The following is a 24755-nucleotide window of genomic DNA, read 5'->3' as shown; positions in this document are numbered from 1 at the left end:
AATATAGAGAATTACATCATCCTTTGTACCCATTTGAAATTATGATAAAAGAAATCTTAGATATCAAGGGCTCCAGTCTGATATGCTGAAATCCTATCCCCCCTTAAATGATGGCATTAGTAGGCGGGGCCTTTGGGAGGTACTTCAGTCATGAGGGTGGAGCCCTTGTTAAAGGGATAAGCGCCTTCTAAAAGAGGCTCCAGAGAGCTCCCTGTCCCTTCACTATGTGAGGACACAGGGAGAAGTGCCAACCATGGACCAGGAAAAGGGCTCTCGCCAGAACCCAACTATGCTGGTGCCAAAGATCTTGGACACTGTTACCTGAAGTGTGACTTTTAGACCACCTGCACTGAAATAACTGAGTATTTCAAAAATGAAAATTCCTGAGCCCGTGTTTGACTTACAACTCTGTGTGTGGGGTTAGGGAAGGCACCCGCATTGGTGGGAAGAAACTTGTCCTTTGCAAAATCTTCCCTTAGTTAATTCTAAGGGCAATGGAAGCGTATGACCCAGGACTGCAAGCTCTGGGGACTTTAAGCTTCTGAAGGACTCTATCAACTGGCTGACAGTGACTATGGGATATGGCAGCAAGTGGCTCCTAGGATGGAAGCTGAGGGGCAGTAAGGAGGTCACTGCAAGAGCCAGACAGGTTGGGGGTGGGGAAGGGGGAGATGAAAGAAGGCGGCAGTTCTCAATTTAGATGATACATATAAGAGAACTAAAAGACATCAATATGCTGTCCTGGGCTAGCTGCCCAAGGATGCGCGTCCCCCGATATATGTAGCCAGGGGCCTATCAGCAGACCCAGCAGCTTCCAGACCTTTTTGTCCAAGACCCAGAGTAATAAGCACACTGTAAAGCAAAACTCAATATCTGTATCTATATATGAATATATTAAAAACAAACAAAAGTTTCCTGAAACAATACAACCCCTACTGTGGTGAGAGGCATACTGATAGTTTCTGATGTTAATCTACAGTCTAGTCTTTTTGGTTTGTTTGTTCTGAATGCCGATCACAATACTTAATTACAGGACTCACTAATGGGGTATAACTCCATCTGTAAAACACCTGCAAATCTGCTCCAACAATAACAGGATGTCTTGCAGGGGCCAGCAAACGTCGAGGCTACAAACAAGGTATCAACTTGCCTAAGTTAGATTTAATTGACTTCATTAAAGAAGAAATCACTTTACTTTTTACTGAGAGCACACCATTAATTTCTATACGGATACTGATTGCTGCATATATGTTCTATTTCTATGTCTGCTTTCCTTATTAGATTATGAGATCCATCAGAACAGGACACATATCTTATTCATTTTTTATTCTCAGTACTTAGCGTATAAGCACTGTTTTTATTTATTTTATTTTATTTTTTAAGATTAACTTAGAGAAAGAGAGAGAGTGGAGGGAGGGGAGGGGCAGAGGGAGAGAGAGAGGGAGAATCTCAAGCAGATTCCCTGCTGAGCACAGAGCCCGAATGGGGCCTTGATCTCAGGACCTTGAGATCACGACCTGAACTGGAACCAAGAGTCAGACGCTTAACCAACTGCGCCACCCAGGCGCTCCTTTAATTGCAAATTATAAATATAGAGTATTATGAAATAGTATCTTAAGTATTATGCAACAGAAAATGAAAATTGAGAAATCTTAGAAATTTTGCTTTAATACAGTTAACTAGAATTCAACCACAAAAATAAGAATGCATGTTTTGTCACGTTCAATTATATACTTAACAGAAAATCGATGCTATAACTTTGCTTTCGTGCTTTAACCATCAATTGCTTATAGAATGATAATGAATGACGCAGCAGAGAGGCCACTTTATCTCTGCCTTCTGCCTTGTGAAATAACTACAGAACTACTCTCCTTCTTCAGCAAGTGTGAATGGCCCCATCTTTTTTACTATTCACTCTCGGCAGTGACATAAGCTAATACATTCCTAAGTTTTTCAATAGCTTGAAGGTCACCTTTATCTTAATAGAGAAAGACATGAAGAACATTAGAAATGAGGTGAAATATTACTGCAATCAGTAAAGAATACTACCATCCATCGCTGTTGTGCACCTACAGGTTTGAACAAGATCTAAAAGCACTCATTCACATTTTCCACTTAAAACTCTTTTCCTATCATTTGCATGCATGGGATACACAATACAAATTGCACTTAAGATCATTTTAAGCAGATCCACTCAATATATATCAAATCCAAATGTGAATTTGAAAATCTAAATCTTAACCCAACACTTAAAATTACATAGCGTCATTCAACACCAAAACTGTTTGCTAGAGTTTTGAAATTGAACTAAAAAAAAGAAACTAAACTTTTTTTTTTTAACCTAAGTAAGAATAAGACACAAAGAGCAATAAAGAAAAGAAGAAGGGGAATTGACCAATACTTTTGCACCTACTTGCACCGAGATCTTTATAAATGTTATTTTCTTTAATCCTCATCATAGTTACTCATGGTGCATGTTCCAGATATTGCGGGCATCCTCCTTATATCCGTACCACGTGCACCAAGAGCTGACCGCGCATCTGCGCATTTGTGGAGGACCCACTCAGTGCCGCTCTGAGACGTACAGCTAGATCGTTCAGCGGATCTCACTCCTCTCACTGCGGTGATTATTATACCAGGCAAATCCAGCTCAAAGCCAATCAGTACCTGGCATACCAGAACTACAGGGATGGGTTCGGGGATGATCATATTATCAGCAGAAAACGTAGAATTTCTGTTTGGTGCCTGGAGGGAAGCTTTCTCACTCTATCTTGCTGGACGTAAATTAGGAAGCAGTGTAGCCCCAATTACTTCCAGCCATCACACTGAAGCAAAGAACCCGATGATGAAGTTAACACCATAAGACAACAGTGAAGAGAGATGGAAAGAAATTGGCTCCTTGACCACACGCGGCTGCATCAGCCAACCCCGAAGTCAGCCCCACCTCTGGACCTTTCAGTTCATTAGCCAGTAAATTTTCTGGTCAATTAAGCCAATATAATTGGATTTTTTATTTGTGTCTAAAAACATTCTAAAATTAATCTCTATTTACATAGTAGTGATTATTGTTCCCCATTATACAGTGAGGAAAACGCAGAAGATCGAGTAATTTTCCCAAGGTCAAGCGGGCTGGGAACTTGAAAGCTCTGACTACATAAAGTTGTCTCTTTCTCCATCACCATGCTACCATTACAAGGACTTAAGATGTGTCTAAAATCCATCAATTTATTTCAATTCAATATGTTGAGAAACTACAAAATTAATGTATGAAACTTCTCAGATTTCCCTGAGTGGTGATGTAAAATTGTTTTTCTCTGTTCTCCTCACGAGAATTTTTAACATCTGCTCATCACTGGCCTCATTGTCTCATTGTCTTTACACATACCATGGCATTAAAAATCCCTCATCAGACCAGGCATACTGGACAAAAACTGGTTATACTCTGTTTAAGGAACTCTCCCAGGTGATTCAGTGAAAGGGCAAAAAAAAAAAAAAAAAAAGGGTTAAGTAGTATGCGGAATTTCCTCAAAAGAGGCTTATAAAAATGCACTGTGAAAACAAATACATACAGAGCGCCTGGGTGGCTCAGTCAGTTAAGCGTCTACCTTCGGCTCAAGTCATGATCCCAGGGTCCTGGGACTGAGTCCCACATCAGGCTCCCTGCTTAGCAAGGAGTCTGCTTCTCCCTCTACCTCTGCCTCTCCCCGCTCATGCTCGTGCTCTCTCTCTCTCTTTCCCCCTAAGAAATAAAATCTTAAAATAAAAAGAAAACAAATACATCCAGCACACATGCCTGTACTATACTAATTACCACAAATCAAATGAGTTTGGTGTTGCTGCCTTACCCAGGTCCACGATCATCTCCCTGAAGATACTGCAATGACTATCGACAGAGCAAAAGGGCAACCTACTGAATGGGGGAAGATATCTGTATATGATTTGTCTGATAAGGGGTTAATATCCAAAATATATAAAGAACTCATACAATTCAACACCAATAAACCCCAAATAATCTGATTAAAAAACAGGCAGAGTACCTGAATAGACATTTTTCCAAAGAAGATATACAGATGGCCAACAGACACATGAAAAGATGCTCATCACTAATCCTCAGGGAAATGAAGATGAAAACCACAGTGAGATGTCACCTTACACCTGTCAGAATGGCTAGTATCAAAAAGACAATAAATAAAAAGTGTTAAAGAAAATGTGCAGAAAAGGGAACCCTCACGCAGTTGGTGGCAATGTAAATTGGTATAGCCGCTATGAAAAGTACTATGGAGGTTGCCCAAAAAATTAAAAATAGAAATGCCATATGATCCAGCAATTCCACTACTATTTACCCAAGGAGAACAAAAACACCAGTTGGAAAGATACATGCACTCCTATGTTTGCTGCAGCATTATTTACAATACCCAAGATATGGAAGCAGCCCAAGTGTCCACTGAGATGAATGGACAAAGAGGATGAGGTATAGATACCCAATGGAGTATCAGTCTGCAGTAAAAAAGAATGATTTGTGACAACATGGATGGAACTAGAGGGTATTATGCTAAGTGAAAAAAAAATCAGAGAAAAACAAATACCATATGGAATCTAAAAAATAAAACAACCGAAACAGACCCATAAATACAGAGAACTGGTGGTTGCCAGAGGGGGAACGATGGGGGGGATGGGCAAAATAGGCAAAGGGGTTCAAGAGTTACAAACTTCCAGGTGTGAAATAAGTAAGTCACAGGGATGAAAAGTACAGCATAAGAAGTACAGTCAATAATAATGCAGTAACTGGATGGTGACAGGTGGTAACTACACTTTCGTGGTGAGCACCCCATAACGTACAGAATTGCTGAACCATTGTGTTATCACCTGAAACTAATACAACATGGCATGTACACTTCAATTTCAAAAACAGAAAAAAAGATGTTGCAGTGGTCTGCACATTGGGGTTTCCCTGTCCCCAGGCTGGTACCTTCTGCTCCTTCTCCAGTCATCACCAAAGTGATTGTTCTAAAGTGAAAATCTGACTCACTACCCGGCTTAAAATTTATGTCTGATCCAAGCCCTGGATGAAGCCTAAACTCTTTAGCCAGGTATGCGAGAGTTTTCACTGCCAGGCCCTTATCTCTAGAGCCTCCTTCCCATTTATACCATATTTCTTATAGTTTACTGAAGGTACTTTTTTTTTTTTTTTAATGCCTTTATTAAAATTGCTAAATCTCTCTGGAACATTCCTCCCCTTCTAAGCTTTCCTTCCGTGCTACTCATGACAAATACCCTCCTATATTAGGACTCAGCTCAAATACCTCTTTTACTCTGGGGCCTTTTCCTGGCTATACCCCAGCCCTGTCGACCCTGTTGACCCAACTATTAACCATGTCTACCTCGCTTCTTCCACATCACAAATCATATATCAAATCATCAGTTATGAATCTTTCACTAATTTATCTGTTGACTGGCTTCATCTACGAAGAGTAACCCCACTGGCAAGGAGGCAAAAACAACCAGCATCCTGAGAGGGGGGCAGTTAGACCGGGGTCTTCCCGCGGGTACCAATGCTCGCAAAAGCTGTAGGCACTAGCATAGACGACAGGGCACGCCTTTTTCTTCCAAATTCCTTTGCTGTGCAGGCTAGAGAAAGTATTTATAGACTAGCAATTAGGAGGTAAATCTGTGTATACGTTTAAAAGATCCTAAAGAGAGAGGATGGAGTGTATGGGATGAACAAAGAATGGAGAAGAAAAGGGAGCCACGTTGCTGAAAATCTACAGCTGAACAGTAAACTCAGAACAGAGAAATCGGCCAGAGAAGAGCATTTCAGGAGGGAGGTTATTTTCAGACTTCTCTTCCCCATGGTTTTTTTTCATGTTAAAATATGCTTTGGTACTTGCTGCACATTATTCTGAGATTGTTTATTTATTCCTCTGTCTTCCTCACGACTTCCGCCCGCTGTGAATTTAGAGCCTGCCTGCTTCACAGGAAGGAGCGAGCACTCCTTCTTGCTCGGATTAACGAGAAGGCCTGCAAGGGCTGCAGAAACACATCGGCTTGGTGTCCCGCCAGACTCCTCCGGTGCAGGGGCATCCTCATTTAGGATCCGACCGGCCAATTTTCAATCTCTGTTACTAATTATTACTTTAGCCAATTTGAAATAATTTTCCAAGCGCCCACAGAGAATGAGTTTTCGGTTTGCCAGTCAGGCCAATAATCATGATTGCCCCAAGAAGGGCTTTTGCAGCCAAATTTTTCAGGCAAGGTTGCTAACACTAAGCAAGATCTTGGGAGCAGACCTCTATGTAAATCCTGACTTTGCCACCTTTAGCTCACAAGACACTGGAGCTGTTCTTCAGCTTCCTTGAGCTTTAATTTTCTTTTCTGTTAAAATGGTGGCAAAGTATTTACTTCCCAGGGCCGGCTGGAAAATTCACAGAGCGACGTTACAATATCATTCTCTTCTGGCATCTGTTTGGAAGGCTGGGTGTGAAGAGATAAATGAAGGCCACTGGTTCACCCCTACCAGTACTCAGGTGAGGCCCGGAGGTCTACAGTAGACTCTGGAAGGGAAGATTAGATCCCCTTATCATTAGGGAGGGACACTGGCAGACGTTTAAAAGCCAACTCTTAGACTTCTGCATGTCCCAATATTCACGGTGAATGCATGTCCACAATCTTCCTTTGAGAAGCAGCCAAAAGAGGCCTGTTAAAGATATGGTATCTGCTTGGCAACAAACTTCTTCATAATCTGACCACAGATTATGGGACCTGATGGGACCAGGGACCAGCACTGCAGCCAAGGGCAGCCACAGAGGCTGGACGATGACCTGCTGGGTATCTGAGAGTTCTGTCCCACAGGGCTGCTCGACACTGCATAGTGACACAATCAAAAAGGATCCTGTCTGGGGCAATTTTAATATGCAGGGTGTGTGTGTGTGTGTGTGTGTGAGGGTGTGTGAGTGAGTGTGAGAGTGCAGGGAGGAGGGTGGGAAGCGCAAGTGAGCAGGTTTGCACCTCCAGGTCATGACTTGTGAGTTGTTCACTGACACAGCTTCCTTTCACGCACATTCTCCGTGGACACCATATTCTTACTATAATGTCCCACCAACGAAAGTAGTCAGACTGGGTAGTGGGGTGCAGGGGAGTTACCCCTTACAGCCTGAAAGAAAGAAATGGTCACAGAATTCTAAAGCACAGAGCACACTGCACATCTGGCAAGGAAAGAATGCACGTGACTGTCCTTCCTTCATGTCTGAGCTAGCTCCCAACGCCAACCCCGGCGCCACACACGGCATCGTGCTGAGCCACGCACAGGTTTACGAGTAAGACGTACGGAGCACAAGGAAGGCTGAGGCTGATCCCCTCCTGCCAATTTATGCTTTCAAATGCTTTACACGCGGAGCCATTTCTAGGTTGCTGCCCCCACAGAGCCACTGGCCTCCAGCTGCCCTACTAACCTGTACAGACACAACATGATCAATTTTCAGGTGGATTACTGAAAGCATAGTAACAAGTGAAAATAAATTTGCAAAACGGAGCTATAGTTTTTGTATAAACAGCATGCTTAGCACAAGGTTTCAGAATTTGACAGACTTAAATTCAAATCCTGGTTCTGTCACTTAAATGCTAGCAGTCTAGGGTAAGTCCCCTAACTCGTTGGAGCCTGCTTGATGCTCTGTCAAACAGGGGAGGCATCATCGACCCCACGTAGTCGATACGGAGAGCTTAGGAGACACTGTATGCAGTAGCTCCTGGCACGGCCCAGGCACTCAAATGCTACCTTTCTCTCCCCTCCTCAGACTGTCCTTCTCCAGCCCACGCACGGTGCACAAGTGTCCACGGGCTTCTTGCTTGCGTGCCTTTTGGGGACTCTTCATACCATAGGCCCACCTGGACCAAACTCTCCAACTTCCTAAAGGTAAGATGGACTTTTCATGGGCTCGTGAACCTACAAAAATACTTAATTATGTCCTGGACTTTACTTATTTCAGCTACAGTGACCTTTCTTCTCAGTTCCAAGAGCAGAACTGTGTCATGCAATCACATCAAATTTGGAACCAGGAGACCTGGGTGTGAAAATGGGATTGGCCACTTGCTCCTTATTAAAACTTGGGACAATTATCCTTCAGGAATCTGACCTTTGTGCTGGAGATGATAATGCCTGCCCAATTCCCACTCCTACAAGAGATCTGTGAATATCAAATGACCTAATGTTTGGGGAAATTATCACACTCAAACTCCGTGATCACTTTCATGCTGCCTGCTTGTATGCATGTTTGCCTGGTGTTCCTAGATTGTAAGCTCATTGAAGGCAGGGATCACGTCTCACATTTCCTTTGGGTTTCCTCCACAGGACCAGCATAGGGCTCGGTAGCAGCAGCAGCAACATCATTAGCGATGGCAGCCAACATTAATTTTAATACGTACCACTGCCCAAGCATGGTTCAAATCACTACACTGGTACTGGGTCATTAGGTAAGGAACCCTAATATCTGTACTTCATCATAGAGAAATGGCTGAACTGAAAAGAAAGAATTCTATTAAGTTTTATGAACATAAATCTTATTAAGGATAAAAACAGGCATCCGGCAAGAGGAGGACAAACAGCAGGGTCAAGTATAGGGAAAGCCAAGGCATTGGAGGGGAAGTAGGTTTGTCCAAAACATGCAAATTCTAGGGACGGGAGACTTACTAACATTTTGAGAGCTCATAATTAGGGTTACAGTTAAAAACTGGGAGAGGCGCTCATTAAAATGCTGGAGGTGGGCATCATTCTGACATTTCTCTGTTTTCCCCACTCTCTTAAACGATTACTGCTTTGTATCTTCTCTTCTCTTCTCTCAAATCTCCACAGTCCTTCCTTTACTCAACTCCGTTTTCTTTTTTGCCTCTTTGCTGACTGAGAAAATAGAAGCAGCGAGAAGTCAATGGCCTCCATCTCCTACCACCGCACCTGTGCCCTTCAAGCTCTGCCTCCCTCCCGCTGTCATCATGGGAGGCTGACAGGGATCTTGTCCAAGGTCAACCGCTCCTCTGGGCTCTAGGGCCTGTCCACTCTCACCAATTACAGCAGAAATTCTCCTCTCTCCTTACCAGGTCTTTTTCATTAATGAATAAAAATATTGTTATATTAAAAAAAATCTTAGAAGTCTGTCAGTCTTTGTTGGTTCTTCCTTATCCTCAAGTCTTAATGTCGGAGTGCCCTGCAGCTTCATCCTCTGCTCTTCTTCTCTACGTACTTGCTCCCTCGGGAATATTATCCAGCTACCTGGCTTTGACTCCTCTCTATACACTGACAATTCTGAAATGTATTTCTGCAGCCCAGACTTCTCTGTTGACCTCCGAATTCATATACACAACTGCCTGTCAACAGCCTGACTTGGATATTTAAAAGTCATATCGATATTCAAAAAACCAAAAACTGTTTGAGATAATTATAGGCTCGCAAGACATTGCAAAATAGTACAGAGAGATCCCAAGTTACCTATGACCCAGCTTCTTCCCATGGTGACATCTTAAAAAAGTCACATCAATTTTAATATCATAACAAACTCCTTACTACCCCTCCCAAAAGTTGCTCCTTCCCAATCTTAGAAAATGGCACCCCCATCTTTATAGTTGTTCACAACAATCTTGATACCATCCTGTATTAACTTTTTCTCACATCTCACCTCAAATACATCAGCAAATCCCTTTGGTCCTATCTTCCAAATCAAACCAGAATTTGACCACTTCTCACATTTTTACTGCTATCACCTGAATCCAAACTACTCTCATCTTTTATCTGGAAAACTCCAGCTGCCTTCTAAGTGATATCCTTTCTTTCTACCGTTCCTCTTACAATATTTTCTGGACTGCAGAGTAATCTTGCCAAAATGCCAGGCCTGATCAAACACTCTAAGTGGTTTCTCATTCGTATAAGGTCCTGCTCTCCTATTACCTCTTTGACCAGACTTCCTCTCCCATTGCTCCCCTCTCTCATTCTCCTTCAGCCACACTGGCCTCCTTGCTGCTCCTCCAGCATGCTCCCTGTCAAGACTTTTCACTTCCCCATCCATGTTACCTTTGATAACTAAAGAGCCCATTGCCATCTTATTTCCTTAAGGTCTTCCCTTATGGTTACTTTCTCAGTAAGGTCTTCTTTGACCATCTTATTTTAAATTGTAGCCATCCTGCACCTTGAGTCCTTTCTAGGTTTATTTTTCACTTGTATCAATTGCCATTTCACACGTCTGAACTTACTCATTCTTGTTTATTGTCTGGTTTCCACCTCTCCCTAATGCACGGTTCCCTAAGGTCACAGGTGTTTGTCTATTCTGTTCAGTGTTATATACCCAGCACTGAGAACAATTCCTGATACATAGTAGGCACTGATAATGATTTGTCCATTGCTGTATAACAAATTACCCAATTTTAGAAGCTTAAAAATCTATTATCTCATAGTTTCTATAAATCATGAATCTGGGTACAGCTCTGGATCAAGGTCTCTCCTGAAGTTATAATCAAACGATTGGCCAGGATTGTGGTTTCATATGATGACCTGGTTGGGTGGCAGGAGGAGATCCACTTCCACATTGACTCACATGGTTATCAGCAGCCTTGGTCTCTTGCCATGTGGAGCTCTTCACCACATGGTAGCTACATTTCCCAAGAGTAAGTCATGCAAGAGAAAGTAAGAAAGAGCACCTAAGAAGGAAGCCACAATCTTTCTGTCACCTAATTTTCTAAGTGGCAACCCATCATTTTTGCTATATGCTGTTCATTAGAGAAAAATCAATAAATCCAGCCCACACTCTAGGAGAGGGGATTACACAGGGGATTAAATGCTGGGAGGTAGGGATCATTAAGGGCCATCTTACAAGCTGTCTTCCCCAGCACTCAATAAATATTTGTTCAATGAATAAACAAATTAACCAATGATGTATACTAGAAAAAAAGAAGATCCTAAGCCAAATGGGAAAATCAGATTGACTTCTGTAGGAACTTATGGATTTTTTACTCTTAATAAATGGAAAACGGGCAGGAAGGACAAATAATCAACTCTAGAAGTATAAACACCATGTAAAACATTTAAAGGAGGAAACTTTCTTTTCTTTAGAGTCTTGTAATAGAAGGTCATTTTTCTCAGGGTTATTTATGTTTTATTTATATATGAGTAAATAATGTTACATTACATCAAATTTTAAAAACTGTATTCTCTATCCTTTAAGTATTCTCTGTTCCTATTTATTCTGTGCCTTTGACAGTCATAATGGAATAAAAACCCAATTCCTTTTTAGGTTTTCTCTTCGATGCTTATCTCCTAAGCTCCCGGGTTTTTTTGCATTTTTGTCAAGATAGAATATGCTTATCAGACTAAACTTTCACCCTGCGAAACAGAAGAAAATAGTTCCTTAAAAGCAAAGGCTTTTTCAAGAGCAGGGATGGAAGGATAATGTTTACAACTATAATAATATGCACAGGCTAGCTGAAAGTCAGCTGAGAGTAGTACACACTGCACATTTGAAAATCTTGAAATAAACACTCTTGGGTATCATTATTAACAAATATACGAAACAGAAGGCCTTCAATAACTGTTGATTGTGCCTTCCTACACACAGCATTTATTAAACCCTGAAATAGTACTTTTTATGTTAACTTATAATTCATCTATTACACATGCATACATTTACGCCAATCAACCACGAGCGTCTCAAAGGCAAACTTGGCAGTCTTTTGTTTATAGCACCTAGAACAATGGCAATGAAAAAGTGCTCACATAAACATTTCCTGAGTGTATCCGGCATGAATAAAACTCATTCAGTTCAGAATCAAAGGAGTCAAATGATGACTAAACCAAAACAACGTATCAATGAGAAAAATACTCATGAGATTAAAAAGAGAGAGAGAAGAGAAAGTTAATATTTAGTCATCTGGTAACACTGAGTAAACATTTTATAATACTTTCTAGTCGAGGTTAGTATGATTATAAAATAGCAACAGTGAACAACATAAAATTGGGGGGAGGGGGCTAATATATAAGCATAACCCACATAAGTACAGTTAACTGATCTTTGACAAAGGAGCAAAGGAAATGGAATGGGGCGACGACAGTCTTTTTGACAAATGGTGAACAACTGGACATCCATATGCAAATAAGGAATCTAGACTCAGACTTTAGACCCTACACAAAAATTAACTCAAAATTAACTCAAAATGGACCACAGAACCAAATGTAAAACAAAACTATAAAATTCCTAAAAGATTACAAAAGGAAAAATCTAGATGACCTTGGATATGGCTGTGAGTTTTTAGATACAGCACCAAAGGCAAAACACGTGGAAAAAAACAATGATTAGATTAAAATGAACACTTCTGCTCTGCAAAATCATACAAAATACACAAAGAATTCTTAAAACAATTTTTTTAAAAACAACTGATCAAAAATTGGGCCAAAGACCTTAAGCAGATACCTCACCAAAAAAGATATAAAGACAGCAAATAAATACATAAAAAGATACTCCACACCATGTATCTTCAGGGAAATGCAATTAAAACAACAACGACATACCACTCCACACCTACTAGAATCGTCAGAATGACTAAGATATGGAACAGTGGCAACATACAATGCTGGCGAAGACGCAAAGCAACAGGAACTTGCATCCACTGCTGCTGGGAGTGCAGAATGGTGCAGCCACCTTGGGAGACAGCTGGGCAGTTTCTCACAAAACTAAACATACTCTTACCATGTACTCCCGTAATCGCGCTCCTTGGTATTTACTAAAAGGAGCTGAAAACTTACATCCACATAAAAACCTGCATATGAATGTTTATAGCAGCTTGGTTCAAAACTGCAAAACTTGGAAGCGACCAAGTTGTCCTTTAACAGGTGAACAGGTATATAAACTGTGACACGTCCAGACAATGGAATATTGTTCAGCACCAAGAAGAGATCAACTATCAAGCCAGGAAAAGACACGGAGGAAACTTACATGTGTATTACTAAATCTAAGAAGCTAATCTGAGGGGCGCCTGGGTGGCTCAGTCAGTTAAGTGTCTGCCTTTGGCTTAGGTCATGATCTCAGGGTCCTGGGATTAAGCTCCGCGTCAGGGAGTCTGCTTCTCTCTCTCCCTCTGCCCCTCCCCCCCACCCCCACTTGTGTGCTCTTACTCTCAATAAAATCTTTAAAAAAAAAAAAAAGAAGAAGAAGCCAATCTGAAAAGACCATATAGTGTACACTTCCAACCCTGTAACATTCTGGAAAAGACAAAACTACAGAGACAGCAGAAAGATCTGCAGTTGCCAGGGGCTGAGGGTAGAGGGTGAAGAGGCAGAGCACAGAGAATTTTTGGGGCAGTGAAAATATTCTGTATGATATCCTAAGGATGGGTAGATGGATACATGTCACTACACATTTGTCCACACATACAACATACAACACCATGAGTGAGCCCTATGGCAGACTCTGGACTTTGGGTGATGATGACGTGTCAATGTAGGTTCATCAGTCCTAACAAATGTACCTTCTAATGAGGGATGCTGATAATGGGGGAGGCTGTGCAGGGACAGCGGCAAGTGGTCTATGAGAAATCTCTGTACCTTCCTCTCAATTTTGCTGTGAACCTATAACTGCTCTTAAAAAAACAATAAAAGTCTTAAAAAATAAAGGAGTATGCCACTTTCCACTCAGGAACAGGAGCTTCAGAAATGCAGTGCTTTCTGAGACAAATGTGAATTAGATATCCTTTCAATTAAAAAGTCATGATAATCAAAAGATTTGCATTCATTGTTGTAATATGTACTCCAATAATTGATCCATGTGGTTACACACACACACACACACACACACATACACACACACACACACACACACACACACACACACCAGTTAACTAGAAACAGAGATATATGTAGTTTATTTGGCTTTAAAGTACAAATGTTATATACTGGATAAACTAAATTCCATTTTCTTTCTTTTTCCTTTTTTTGTAACTGGCTTCTTTTTTAATACTATTTTTTTATTATATTATGTTAGTCACCATACAGTACATTCCTAGTTTTTGATGTAAAGTTCCATGATTCATTACTTGCGTATAACACCCAGTGCACCATGCAATACGTGCCCTCCTTACTACCCATCACCGACCTATCCCATTCCCCCACCCCCTCCCCTCTGAGGCCCTCAGTTTGTTTCCCGGAGTCCATAGTCTGTCACGGTTCATTTCCCCTTCTGTTTACCGCCCCCCCCCCTTTCTTCTTCCCTTTCTTCTCCTACTGATCTTCCTACTTATGTTCCATAAATGAGTGAAACCATATAATTGTCTTTCTCTGCTTGACTTATTACAGATAAAAAATATGTATTGTATTTTCAATTTTCGAACTCATGACCCCAAGATCAAGAGTCACAAGCTCTTCTGACTGAGCTAGCCAGGCACCCCTAACTTCAGTCCTTTTACAAAACATTATAAAGCCTTATACAGCCTATGAAGTCTCTAAAACCTTAGTATATGTAAAGGTCTTGATAGGGAGAATCACAGTTCCCAAAGATGTCTACATCCTAATCCTTGGAATCTGTGAATATGCTCCTTACATGGCAAAGAGACTGTGCAGATATAGTAATGATATGGACCCTGAGATGGGACGATTATCCCACATTATCCACACAGGTTTCAATCTCATCACATGGATCCTTAAACATGAGGACCTTTCCTGGCTTCTGGTCAGAGAGGAACATGTGAAGACAGAAGGGTCAGAGAGAGGTTAATGCTGTTGGCTCTGAAGATGGGGGAAAGAAGCCTTAAGCCAAGGAATGAGGGAAGACAGCCTCCAGACATGGGAAAAGGCAAGGAAATGGATTCTCCCCTAAAGCCTCCAGAGTCCTCCTCTGTTTCTGTCCACCCCCATTTTAGCCCAGTGAAACCCTTGTCAGACTCTAACCTATGGAAGCATAAGGCAATAAATTTGTATTATTTAAGCCTAGTAGTAATCAGCTCCAACAACACTAGAAAACTAAAACACAAAGGGATTTTTTTTTTTTAAAGAGGAACATAAGCTGTCAAGGAAAAGATGAATAGAATTGAAACACATGGAATCCAGGTTATTTGGGAAATAAAGAAAAAATGGGGATGAAAAATCTTGGGTGATACAAGGTATAATTTATTCCATTACCCTAAGAGCACTCCCAGGGAGGAGAGGAAGTGGCTCTATTTCTCCGTAGTTACAGAAAAGAGGATGGATCAAAAAGGCAGATGGGGAGTGCATATAAGAGAGTAGCAAATAAATGGATCCAACAAATGAATGGGTTGCCTCCAAACATAGTGCGTGGGCCCCGTCTAAGGGAGTAAAAGATCACCATTTGCTGAAGACCTCCAACACGGAGTAGATACGAACAGGACTGGAATTCCGGCTCAACTACTAACTTGCTTCTGACCTTGAACAAATTACTTAACATCTAACCTTTAGTTTACTCATTTCTAAACTGAGACATAACGCTGGGTTGCAGGGCTTTTGGGATGATTATTAGAGATAAGGTAAAATGTCGAGCCAGTGCCTGGTACGTAATAGTAAACAACAAATGGTAGCTTTTATTATCCTTATTGTATAGCAGCGACAGTGATTCCTGTAGATGAGAGAGAACGTCTCAGGTCTTATAATCTATTATTATTAGCTTGACATCCATTTGGGTATGTGTGGGAGGGACACGCCCCTGAGAGAAGATTTTCTCAACCAATGTCTGGACAACTGGCTTGACCTGGTATCCTGACAAAGCTAAACCCAATGGGGTTTCCTGTGTCTACTGTCTTCCCCTGCGCCCCACACACCACTGAACCACTGCTCTGCTCTCCAGCATTCTAGGAATGTGTGTTTGGAGTGAACTAAGACCAGAACTCTAGAACCTTGTTTGGCTTGCCTGTTTCAGGCCTCGTTAAGTTGCATGGCTATGAAGCTGATGCTGATATGACTTTTTTCCCCCTATTTTTAAAATAAGATGCATAAAAATTTGAGGTAGGATTAACTTAACTTCAGATTTGAAGAAGCTATACTACTCAAGTGAAAGTGTATTTTCCTGAAGGAACCTGCTTTTACCCAGACACCTAAGTCAGACCTCTCTGGCTAATAAAGCAGAAATGAGGAAAAATAATCCATGAGCCTTACATCCATGAACTTATGAATTTTTGATTTTGATATAACTGAAATACAAATAAAAGGGCAAGAAGATTTGATTTTTAAGATGTCAATTTCTCCTCTGGGAATTTAAATGGGGACTAAAGTTGCTGACCTATATTACTGGGCACATTTTCTACTCTCATTCAAACTCATTGTTTAACTTCCGAGGAATTTTAATTATCAATCCAGTTGGGCAAAGCCTGAGATAGGAAATAAAGAGTAAATTTTTAGCCTTGGCAGAACACTCAGAAGAGTGTGCTCTTCTGATCTATTTCAGAGCTTTCTGGAAGCAGTGGCTTTATTGCCACTGGGGGTTTCAGAGACTCGTACATCTGAGGGGAATGGCCTCATGAAATGGGAGCCCCAGGACCAGGTTCTGACAGACCCCAGACAACTTTCTCCCCTCAGTGGCAAGAGCTTTTGTTATTAAGCTTTTGTTATTAATCAGGTAAGGGAGCAAAAAGCCCACTGCCGATTCCTCATCTTTCTATGACACTCCAATTGCTCTAATCAACAGGCAGGAAACGACAGGAGGAACACCTGTGGCATCTCTCTGCCTCTTCTCCATAACCGTCCCCGCAGGACGGGAACGAACAGAAGCCATGGGGAGTGTGACTGCTCCCTGTCTGCAGCCTGCCCGTCCACACTATACACTGGTTCTCCACTTCTTTATAGAATGACCTCTGGGGCAGCTCTAATGAGTCAAGTTCCATGAGAGTGTAAACGTGAAAGAGAGGCCACTGGGCCATAGACCCAGGCCACACTCTCCAATGCCAGCTGTTCCAACAACAGTTATTAACATTTATTTATTTGGTGTTTTTGCTTTCACCTTTCTGAATTCTAAAAGTGGGTGTTAATGAAAGAGGAGAGGAACATCATTAAGCATCATCCTCAAACACTATGGCAAACAGACCCCAGGGAAAAAAAATGCCGTTTCTCTGATATGATATCCTGGACTAGGAACAGAGCTGAGGGTCCCTTAGCAGATGTCCCCTTAACTCCAAGCCCCTTCTCCTTTCTGATATGTCTCTCAGACATCTCCCAGGGAACACTCCGCTAAGCTTGATTAACAATAAAAGATAAATGTGCTAGCTAAAAAAGTTATAAAAACTAAAATGTGAAGAAAGAAAAAAATACAGTGCACAGTTCACAAATTCAAAGGGTGGTGTAACAGCATTACCAGGCACAAACCCCACCTTGCGTTTTCAAATTATTTATAATATTTCCATATCTGGAAAGCTGATGAGCAATTAATCTGCTTTGGGGCACCTGGGTGGCTCAGTCAGTTAAGCATTTGACTCGATTTCAGCTCAGGTTATGACCTCAGGATTGAGACTGAGCCCTGAGTCAGGCCCTGCGCTAAGTGTGGAGGCTGCTGGAAATTCTCTCTCTCCCTCTGCCCCTCTCTCCGACTCTCTCCCTCTCTCTAAGAAAAAGAGAAAAGACAATCTTTTTTAAGGAACTGAAAATTTAAGGAAATCCTTTATGCACTCACCAGAACATATCTTCATTACTTGTATTTATATTATAAATATTTAGGAAGCTGAAATGATCTCTCACATAAGCATCAAAGATGGCTATAGCTTTGGAAACAGTAACCTAGGACAGTGGTTCTCAGAGTGTGAGCCGCAAACCACAGGAGTCCAAGACTCTTTCAAGCAGTCTGCTAAGTCAAAACTACTTTGAGGATGCTAGACGTTGTTTATCTTTTTTCACTGTATTGATGTTTATAGGTTGGTAAAAAAGCAATGGTGGATAAAACCGCGAGGACTCAGCACAAATTGAGGGAGTGGCACCAGACTGTACTAAGAGCCACTGTGTTCTTGGCTGGCAAATTTTCACTTAAGAATATTCTTGATGATGGAGTAAAAATGATTAATTTTATTAAATCTCAACCACTGAGGGCACGTTTTTTAAGCTCCTGTATGAAGAACTGACATATACACACAAAGCACTTCACCAAGCACCATAATAAGGAAAGAGCATTTGTGTGAGGGTTTGAATTATGAGCTGAGGTAGCTACGTCTGCATGCAGCACCATTTCTGCTTAAAAGAACAACTAATAGAAAGCTCTGGTTATTTAGACTTGGATATCTGGCAGACATTTTCTCCAAAGTGAACAAAATGAGCCTGTCACTTCAAGGAAAACAACTCATAGTATTTGCTGCCACTGATAAAATTTGAGCCGTCAAGCAAAAAATTAGAATTTGGGAAAAGGTGTATCTACCACTGTGAGACTGACGGCTTCCCAGTACTTAAACACTCATCTGCTAAGATGAGCGCTCATTTTAATGCATGTGACTTTGTTGATATTGTATAATGCAACTTTTCAACATTTGGATGATCTGCAGAACTCAGTGGATCACTATTTTCCAAAGCTCCGATGCTTTTTATTACAAACCATACATGGGTAAAAGATCCATTCAAAGTGCAACATAGACCAGTGATTTTAATGTAACAGAGGACAGAGGGTAGTTTTAGATTCCGCATTGCACCTGGCCTCTAAGAATCTACCACTCGTTGAGTTTCAGTGCAGTATCAGAGTGGAACACCCCAAGCTATAGGCTATTAAAGCACCTCTCCCTTTTCCAACCTTACAACTGGGTAAAGCTGGATTTTCTTCATTTACTTCAACCCAAACAACAAAAACCGAATGCAAAAATAAACACAAGAATCCAGCTGTGTTCTATTAAGCAAGACATGTAAATATAAAATAATGTCAGTCTTCCATTAATCTTTTTTCTTTGGAAATAGTTATTTTCCATTAAAATCTTCATGTCAACCTAGAACAGGTCTATTACTGATAGTTTTAAGTGAATTAAATATTTCCAAAATTTCTTGGTTTTAATTTCTAATATGATACATATCAATAGATACAACCTTAATTAAAAAAAAGTTCTTTAGGATCTTCAATAATTTTTAAGAATGTTAAGGCACCCAGAGATCAAAAGGTTTTACAATCACCGATTTTCGTAACAACTGTTTAAACAACATTTGAGGAGTTCCTACTTCATACGTGCTAGGAACTGGAGAATTAGATAAAAGGCACCATCCCTAGCCTCAAAGAATCTAATTTCATGAGGAGTGTAATTCTCAATTATAATAATTTTACTGTAAAGAAGAAAAACATTTTGTGTTCCTGGCTGGTTCAGTTGGTGGAGCATGCGACTCTTGACCTTGGGGTGGTGAGTTCGAGCCTCATGTTGGGTGGAGAGCTTAAAAATAAAATCTTTAAAAAAATTTTCTTAACTTTCTTAGGACTGTCTTTTACATCTTAATGTTGTCAATGGCAACTAATATTGTATATGGCACACAGCTGATGCCTACTTAGTGATTCAGTCTGAATCTACACAATATGCATTTGATTCGTGCATCAGAAAGTCATATATCATGCCATGCAATTAGGTAATATGCATTATCTAAATATTTTTACAGTGGTTTCAGACACTGATTGCTCATTATGGTGAAAAATGTGCTGCCATCCTTTGTTAAGAGATAATGTCAGCACTGTGAAGTCCCCGAAGTTACCGCTACAGTGCAGCCTTTGATTGAGACAAACTTAGGAATTACATTTGATTTTTAGGTCATATGTTTTTTTAAGACAAATTTACTCTTCCAGATTTTTATGTCAAATAATCTGGATAATAGGATAAGGAAGAAATAGTAGCTTATTTCAAGAACAGTCATAATACGAAAAAGAGATTCCCTTATGCTGTTTCCATAGTTCTAGAAAGCAGAACAAAAAAGTGGAAACTATAAGAAGACCAAAGAAAAATCCTTTACACACACACACACACACACACACACACACACACACACACTAGGGGTAGTAGCTGGATTATCAATAGATATGATGCTTGAGGGCCAGAGGTCAGACTAGATAAGAGGTTCCAAATATTTTTCCCACTCCAACCCAAAGGAGAAGGCCTGTTCCCATCAGAAACCAATGGTAGGAGCTGGAACAGAGGACTCACGTGGGGTGGGCTGAGGGTGGTAAATGCCCACCCAATTCCAGGTTGAGAAGCACCAGGCAGGATGCCAGAAAGCCTCTTCTAGTTCTGTGACTACCTGGGGCTTTTAAAGAAGGGTCCTAAGCAAACTCCTGGGGAGCATCTCGTAGGTGAGAGGAGTATTTCCCGTGTCCTTACTTACAGACGCAGATCTCCCAGCAATCGGAAGTGCGTGGGGACCATACCAGGCTGGGATTAAGATGAAGGCTGAGACTGCACAGAAGCTCCCCCCCCCCCTCATCTAACCACATCACATCTGAACCAAGCACATAGTGTTTGGACCTGAATTTTGGCTTCTTCGACCATTTTCCTGGATTTCTAACCCATTAACTTTCTCTCTGTCCCTTCTAAAAAATGTTTCTACTTCCTGAACTAGAAAAGCAATAGGAAAGCAACTCTTACCTGACTCCACAAAGATGAACCAATTTCGATTTGGAGAAAATGCTCCCAACTTTAGACATTCATATTCTCCCTCCTGCATACTCATCACCTCAAACGTCATGCAAATTCAATCTCTGCCTACATGACATCATAACTTGTTGTGAATATTTTCCTCAGAATTTCCACAAATTCTGCTAATGCAAATGGCAACTGAATGACAATTATCTTGAAGGTAAATGGCCTTCTCAGCTTTATTCGGTCAGGGGATGGGTACTAAGTGCAGGCTTTGCAGATGCTCCTGAATACTAGCACCTGAACATTTGCTTGCTGTTCTTGTTACGCACTCTAGAATTAGCTTACCAGTTCTTTCCATAAGTTCGGTTTTTGAATTAAATGTGGGTATACATTTGAACACTGCACACTATATATGAGTAGTATACACTTATTTTACATTTGTAACATCATGTACGAGCTGTGGGAACATCTGGTGTTTTGCAAATTTGGCCAAATCCAGCTGCACTTCGTTTTCCCAATGTGTCCTCTGACATGTAAGTGTTGTGTTCAATTTGAATTTCTCTCGTTCTCACTCGCTCCAGCACAGTATTGTCTGATTTCAAGCAAGTCTCGTATCTAAATTTTTACTTTTCCTCGATGGAAAATTAAAAGCTTGCCAATTAATAAAATGAGGGAAAACATAAAGCTAGCCTAATGACGTCAAACTAACTTTAAATGCCTCTGCCTCATTTTTCTATAGCTTATCTGACTCAGTAGAAAACCATCTCCTGATTTAGTTTACTAGACAAGAGTGCCTTGCTAAGGATCATACCATCTGAACTAAGAGAAAGCAATGCCATCATTAACTGACTCACTCTTTGGTGGGTCAGCCAGGCATCTTTTCCTCAGGAAAAATGCACCTGTGTGCACAAACAACTGTGTCATACATTCTCAGGTGGTGGGAGGACATCTGAAGGTGTAAGTAAGGAACTAAGGTGATGAGAATGTGCCGTAACGGAAAACATCTGACTTAAAACATCATAAATGAAAACGAGCACTCTGAGTGGATTCTACATCCAACTCTTAAGTTTAATCATGAGTCAATAACGGCTCCTGGGAAATCTAGAACTATCTGTCCATTTCCATTTACATGCTCGCAATTAGCATGTGGCCTTGGCTGCAGACCTAGTCCCTGTTCCTGCGCTCACGTAAAATATTGAAAAACTGCTTCAGCTTAAGGGGAAGGAAACAGCCTTCAAGTGAAGGCCCTTCTGTCTTCCTGGCTTCCCACCTCGTCTGTTTGCTTGTCTGGCTCCTGTAGCCAGTTCATGGTCCCACGTCTAGAGCCTTTTCCTTGGATTTCAACTCCACACTCGGTTCATTCCCTTCCCTCAATACATGCTTCCTGCATTGCTAATACTTACATAGTCGGGACAGTGACCCTCTTCTCATTCTCAGGAGATTCAAAATCCGTGTTTGCTGGACTCATCTTTTCCCATATTTGCCAGGTTCCTGCCTCGCCTTCTTCATTCAGATTCAGCCCTGCTCTGGAAACATCCCGTGACAGGCTACTCCACTTGGACTGAACATCCTTGGGGCTCCTGGTCCGGGCCCTCCCACAGCTCCTAGAATGGCTCCGGACCCTGGACTGGAGCTGCTTGTTCCGAGACTCCTTAGATACACTACAGTTGGGAGGTTGGAGCAAAGACCCTAGAAAAAAGCCTTCCTGACTTCAAGGTGTGGCTCCTCTATCATGAAGCTAACCTCATGGAGTCTCACGTTCCTCACCTGTCAAAATGGGAATGATAATATTATCTGCACCATCGATAACTCAGCCACAAGGAGGCAATCTAGCCGGTCTAGCCGAGTCCTCAGTCTAAACCACAAAACTATTAAGTGGCGGGTTCAAAGTGCAAGCCAGGTTTACAGGACGCAAAACTTGTAGTCTTTTCAAATATATGATGTTATCTCCCTTTAAAATCTTTAGTTTCTTCCTTAAAAACAACAAAAATGATCATCTCCTTTTCATAGTAGAGCTCATAAAATTTAAAACCACATTATTAACAAAAGTACTTGAGTTCTAATAATTAGGAAATGAAATCCTTGGTCATCCACAACTGTTGATCTTACAAGTTACTTAGAACTAAATCCTGGGGTGCCTGGGTGGCTCAGTTAGTTAAGAGTCTGCCTTCGGCTCAGGTCATGATCCCAGGGTCCTAGGATCAAGCCCCATGTCGGGCTCCCAGCTCAGCGGGGAGCCTGCTTCTCCCTCTTCCCCCTGCTCATGCTCTCTCTCTCTCTCTCTCTCAAGTAAATAAATAAAGTCTTTTAAAAAATAAAATTAAAAAAAAAAAGAAGAGCTAGAAATCCCCAAAGATGTCTGAACCTCTACCTGTGCCAACCTCCAAATGAATGACTTGAATTCTTAGCCTTTACAGTAAATTTTCAAGATAATATTAGCCACAGTAAAAATTCTCATGGTAAAATACTGGGCAGACTTGCCAGCCAACTTGGGGAAGGAGAAAGCAGCAGCAAAGATGGGCAAGAGCAGATGAAGAGGAGTCCCAAAGGCAGCAGAGCTCAGCAGCTGAGAGCAGAGCTGGGAGACTGTGCAGGACAGAGATGCCTTGTGGCCAAGTAGAGGGCAAGATGGGGAGGAGAGACACCCACATTATTTACTCTGTGTGAAACAGTACATTGTTGGAAGGATCCAGAGCAAGATTTGGAGTCCAGTTAGAGGGGCTCAGACCTAAGCATGGAGCAGACATTAGAAAATGTCTACAAAGACTTCCATGAATAATTCTATCACCAAGTCATATACTACTACATGGCATTCATGTGAAATTTTTTAAGTGCTCAATTGAACCACACCTAAGTTATCAGCGTGCCTCTGAATGCAGGTACCGTGGGCCGGGCACTGGGGAGGTGTTTTCCACTTATCAACTGGAAAGAACAGGATGGAATATTTACTATAAAATGACATAGGAGAACTGTAACATGTACAAAATGTACATGTAAATGAGAACAGTCGAGTCTGATTTAGGCAACTTGCACTCTGTGATAGAGGAAAATGATTTCTCAGAACACCTCATGCTTAGCAAAAAACTAAAATGTCAAACGTCTAAGTATTCTCCATCTCAGAAAGTAAATAAAAACAATCTACAGCACGTGAGAGCAATTTTCGTTTCTTCTAAAGCATTCAATGCACTTTAAGCTATCTTTTCAGGTACCTTGGTCACAGCTTTTGGAGAAAACGTAATGGCGTCCACCGCGGTGATGAGGTCGCTCGGGTACAGGCGATCAAAGTACTTCGTGCAGACATCGTAGGCGTGGAGCCACTCCGGGGAGGCCTCTGGGGCTTGTTTAATGAGGTGAGGGTCTCCAGTCCAGAACAACTTCTGTAACCAGATGGTGTACAGAGAGCTCGGGGAAAGCATCCGTCCATCCTTCGCAGGGATTTTGGGAACAAGTTTGGAAATAGATAAGATATTTTGACTTGAAAGAACCGGCTCCAGTGCTTCCAGAGGATTCATGTTTTCATCTGTCAGCTTTTTGTAATTAAGACCTAATGGAAAGAAAAGAAAAAAACAAAAAACAAAAAACCAGAGAGTAGGTTCATTCCAAGAGCTTTCACACACACACCAAGCCCTCTGTGTGGCTGGAGGGAAAAATTCATCTACTGGTTTACATTAGACAGTCTGTCGATTACGCAGGTCAGAGGACCTGAGCTCCAGGCCAGGCCTGGGGGGGTTATGGGCCGTGGACGGACCAACTCGAGGGGGGTGCTGGAGACAAGGGCGGCCCCGCCACTTCCTGCCTGCAGGGCACCCAGGTTTTCTTCCACCAGGGCACACATCACTCACCGCACTGCATTCTAGTCACCCGCTCTTCATCTGGCCTCCCATCCACTCCCTGAAGGCCCGAAGGCAGGGGTTGGATCTTACTCCTTTCTCTGTGTCTGGTCCAGTTTCTAATTTGGTTACTCAGTAAACCACTGATAAACTAAAGTAAATTCTCACAACTGTTGTAAGTATACATGAATATGGATTTCAAAGTGCCCTGTAAGTTATAAAGCATCACACAGATTGGAGAGGTAGGAATGTATTCATTTTCTTAGTTATGAGCATAAGGAGACATGGATACCATTCTAAAGATTTCTACAATTTATCAAAAGTTCAAAGGCACTTATTTTAAGGGTTCCACACACACTTTAAACTTAGAGGAGGCTC

General features: G+C 41.5%; 1 protein-coding gene across 2 annotated transcripts in view; it reads right to left on the bottom strand.

Moving 5' to 3' along the window:
* NBAS (NBAS subunit of NRZ tethering complex) overlaps positions 1 to 24755 on the bottom strand; it is a 341603-nt gene that overhangs the window by 66443 nt on the left and 250405 nt on the right. For both annotated transcript variants that reach the window (XM_044390391.3, XM_026519115.4), the window contains one exon: positions 23757 to 24091. In XM_044390391.3, the coding sequence (XP_044246326.3) occupies positions 23757 to 24091 (335 nt within the window). The remainder of the gene's footprint in view (positions 1 to 23756; positions 24092 to 24755) is intronic.

The sequence above is a fragment of the Ursus arctos genome, unplaced genomic scaffold, assembly GCF_023065955.2.
Source record: "Ursus arctos isolate Adak ecotype North America unplaced genomic scaffold, UrsArc2.0 scaffold_8, whole genome shotgun sequence".
NCBI classification, from domain to species: domain Eukaryota; kingdom Metazoa; phylum Chordata; class Mammalia; order Carnivora; family Ursidae; genus Ursus; species Ursus arctos.
The sequence above is the reverse complement of the archived record's forward strand: the minus strand, read 5'-3'. Positions and strand labels throughout refer to the sequence as shown.